At 62.8% G+C, this 3,288-nt stretch overlaps 2 protein-coding genes across 2 annotated transcripts in view; one reads left to right on the forward strand and one right to left on the reverse strand.

Moving 5' to 3' along the window:
* Positions 1–612, forward strand: part of SRA1 (steroid receptor RNA activator 1) — a gene marked incomplete at its 5' end in the record, with an annotated part of 1,263 nt that extends 651 nt beyond the window's left edge. The window contains one exon of the mRNA XM_010292415.1: positions 540–612. Coding sequence (XP_010290717.1) covers positions 540–612 — 73 coding nt within the window. The remainder of the gene's footprint in view (positions 1–539) is intronic.
* Positions 613–1,024: 412 nt separating this feature from the next.
* Positions 1,025–3,288, reverse strand: part of LOC104624929 (ankyrin repeat and KH domain-containing protein 1-like) — a gene marked incomplete at its 5' end in the record, with an annotated part of 75,216 nt that continues 72,952 nt past the window's right edge. Inside the window, 2 exon segments of the mRNA XM_010292416.1 lie at positions 1,025–1,249; positions 1,436–1,609. Coding sequence (XP_010290718.1) covers positions 1,456–1,609 — 154 coding nt within the window.

Raw genomic sequence — 3,288 nt, forward strand, 5'->3', positions numbered from 1 at the left:
ACCCGCCCTGCTGCCAAGCTGGCTGCGGCAGGGGAAGGCAGCGCCAAGGCCGGGCCTGGCCAGGAGGATCCCTGATGCCAGGGACAGGCCTGCAGACTACGAGCAGGGGAGCCCATGCCCAGGGCCACCAGCAGGAGAAGGGCCCCTGCTGCCTGAGGGGGTCTGGGCCCCTCCACTGCCTCCCAATCCTCGCCCAGGAAACGGCGATTTTAATCATTGCGACATTTTAGTGGCGATTCACTACATGGTGTTTAATAAACAGCACTACCCTGGCCCTGGCCACAGCCTGCCCTGGGGTTCTGGCACCAGGCGGTTCATGGTTCTCTCCGGGAGCAGCAGGAGATGGGACTGCCTGGGCAGCCACGGCAGCTTCAGACTTGGCCAAAGGTCTCTTGCAGGGTGTTCCCCGCCCCCAAGACACAAAGGGAAGGAATACCCCGGCAGCACCTGCAGCATGACCCAGGCTGAGTGGGCAGCCATGCATTTCCCTGCTGCATCAGCTGGCAAAGCCTGGCCCCATCTGGCCTTGTCTTTGGCAGTGGGGGGGACCCACAGCAGCAGGCACATGGCCCAGCTCTTCTGCAGGAGGAGATGCCCCCCAAGGAGTTCTAAGCTGGCTGACACAGCTCAGACCCAAGTTTGGGACCCGAGAGACCTGGGTGGCCTCAGGGAGGGAGATGCAGGGAGGAACATCACCCTATCTAGTGATGCCCACCAGCTCCAGTAAGCCCAGGGTGTTGACACCTTGGAGAGCAAGCAGACTGCACTGCGCTGCTCATTCCTGTGCTCACAGGAAGGCTCCACCAGCTACCTCCAGCACATGTGGCACCCCAAGCCTGGAAGCAGACCCTGAGGCCCGTGTTCACCACCACCAGGGACTCAGTCACCAGCAGGGGCTCAGTGCAGGAGGGAGAGATCCTCTGCACCCTCAAAGGGCTCCTGTTGCTGCTCAGCTTCTCTTAGCTCACCTCCCCCCGACTCCAAGGACACAGCTGAGCCCCAACATAGAGATGCACCAGGTCAGCAGAGGGGTTTCATGGTGTTTATTGATCAAGCATGAGCTCCTAGGCAATTGCACTAGCCAGTTGTGCTAGAGCCTGAGGTGTCACACATCCATCCCCAGCATCAAAGAGGGCTGCAGCCAGCTGGTCACAGTGCCAGCATCTCCACGAGGCCCAGGAACAGGCCCAGCCATGGCCTGAAGATGGGGAGCTGGAAACTCAGATGTCCATCTCAAACTGGTCTTGATCTGCAAGGGTAAGGAAGGATACAGGGGCAGGGTTAGGATGGGGCTGCCTTGGGAGAAATGTGCCAGAAAAGGGAGCAGGAGCTGCGACTGGGCCTGAGCCAGGATCTCCCCTTGCCCTTGCGGCCAGACAGGAGTTCCACGCCCCATGCAGCGCATAGGCAGGGGCTGTGTGCCAGGGCTGCTCACCTGGCATGGCTTCTTCACTCTCATTCTGCTCCTTGAGCTCCTCCAGCTTGACGAGACTGGACTGGGCCAGGGATGTGACACCGGGGATCTGGGGCAGGCAGCAGGGAGGGGTCCTGGCCACGGGTGAATTCTTGCACTCCAGCAGGAACTTGCGGTCGTAGATGATGCGGGTACCTGCCAAAAGCAGGGGGCTGTCAGGCACTGCTGGCCCCTGGCCACCCCCATGTCCAAGCACCACGGCCTGAGCCCGGAGCAGAGGGTGAGACCCAGCGCTTGGCTACAGCTTAGGGACATGGGCTGGCTCTGGAGCCATTGTGGGGCTTCCCACAGGTCAGCTGTGACACCCATCCTGCCCAGTGGCTCTTCCCCACATTGTTCCTCCTGGTGAGGCTCCTGGAGCTCTGTCAGGGCACAGCGCAGGGGGTCCAGCCTCAACATGGGCGCCCCATGGCAGCTAACACCACAGCCGCCCCTGTGCTGCCTGGAAGGTAGGGCCAGCCCTGTGGCATTCCACACACAGCCCAAGCCTGATGGTCAGGCAGCAGGCAGGTCCCCAGCACACCCTGCCCAGAGGTGGCTGGCTTGCGGGTGGCTCCCTGCACCTATCAAACAGCAAAGGCTGGGTACCCCCCCATTTGGACCATGGGGAGCTGTACCCAGGGACCCGTTCCCATCGGCTCCAGCCAGCGAGCCACCTCGCAGTGCCCTGCATGAGGACAATGCGCCCAGTTTGATGGGACACCTCCTCCAGATGTACAGCCCCAGGGCAGTGCCCACCCGGGGAACATGCTGCCTCCCCCAACACTCCACAAGTGCCTGCCAGCGACCCCTGAGGTCACGCCAGCCTGCGTGCCATGTCTGCTGCCTTGCACCAGGTCCGGGCCTGCCTTCCCCTGCCCGGCTGTCCCAGCAGCCGAGCACCAGTTCCCTGCCAGGCTCCGGCAGCAAGCGCAGCCCAGGGTGGCAGAAAGCCCAGAGCTCCTGCGCAGGCTGGGCTCTTCCCAGCACCACAAACACATTATGCAACCCGTGCCTACAGCAGCCCTGCCAGCACTGGGCCTGGATCCCCAGCCCGAGATAAGCTTATCAGAGGCACAGAATAGAGCCAGCGCCCAGAGGGTGGGTGCCTGCAGCTCAACCGAAACATGCCCAGCTCAAGGACAGGGCATGCGCTATCCTGAGGACAGCAAAGAGGACCTTGCTCAGGGGGGTGGAAGGGGGACAAGAGGGCAGGCCTGGGGTGGGTACCCCTCAAGGGAGCTGTGCCACCCAGTACCTTCCCCAGGGCTGGTGAACTCAGCCAAGAGCAGACTTCTTGTGCTAGCCTCCCCCAGCTCCAGCCAGCCGTGCCTGGGCATGACCCCTGAGGGACCTGCGCTGCATCCACCATCCCAGCGGCACAGCCAGCAGCCTGCTCCCCAGCACTGCAAGCACTGGGCACTGCCTCTGCCTGCTCCCCCCAGTAGAGTGCGGCAGTGATGGCCCTAACCTCTAGCAGTACCTTGCTACAAAGCTTTGGGGTTCCCTCTTCCACTCCAGCTCTGGGCTGCCAGGGAAGCCACCACCCCATGGGCCTGCCTGGATCTGGTGCCCAGGGCAAGTGCCCATGCCCCCAAGGACCAAGCTGCAAGGTGGAGAGCCCAGGAAGGGACCTGCTCAGGAAGGAGCTGCCTAAATTAGGCCGGGATGGGGGTGGCTGAGACCACTGTTCTGTTCAAGGGACAACCCCATCCCTGTGCTGGGTCTTACCCCCTGGTGTGGTAGAGTAGACGGTACCACCCGGCGTGGAGCTGTAGCCCTCCGGGATGGGCAAGTGGTGGCTCCCCGGGACGGGGCAGGGTGAGGGGGCCGGG

Source organism: Phaethon lepturus, unplaced genomic scaffold (assembly GCF_000687285.1).
Source record: "Phaethon lepturus isolate BGI_N335 unplaced genomic scaffold, ASM68728v1 scaffold41158, whole genome shotgun sequence".
NCBI classification, from domain to species: domain Eukaryota; kingdom Metazoa; phylum Chordata; class Aves; order Phaethontiformes; family Phaethontidae; genus Phaethon; species Phaethon lepturus.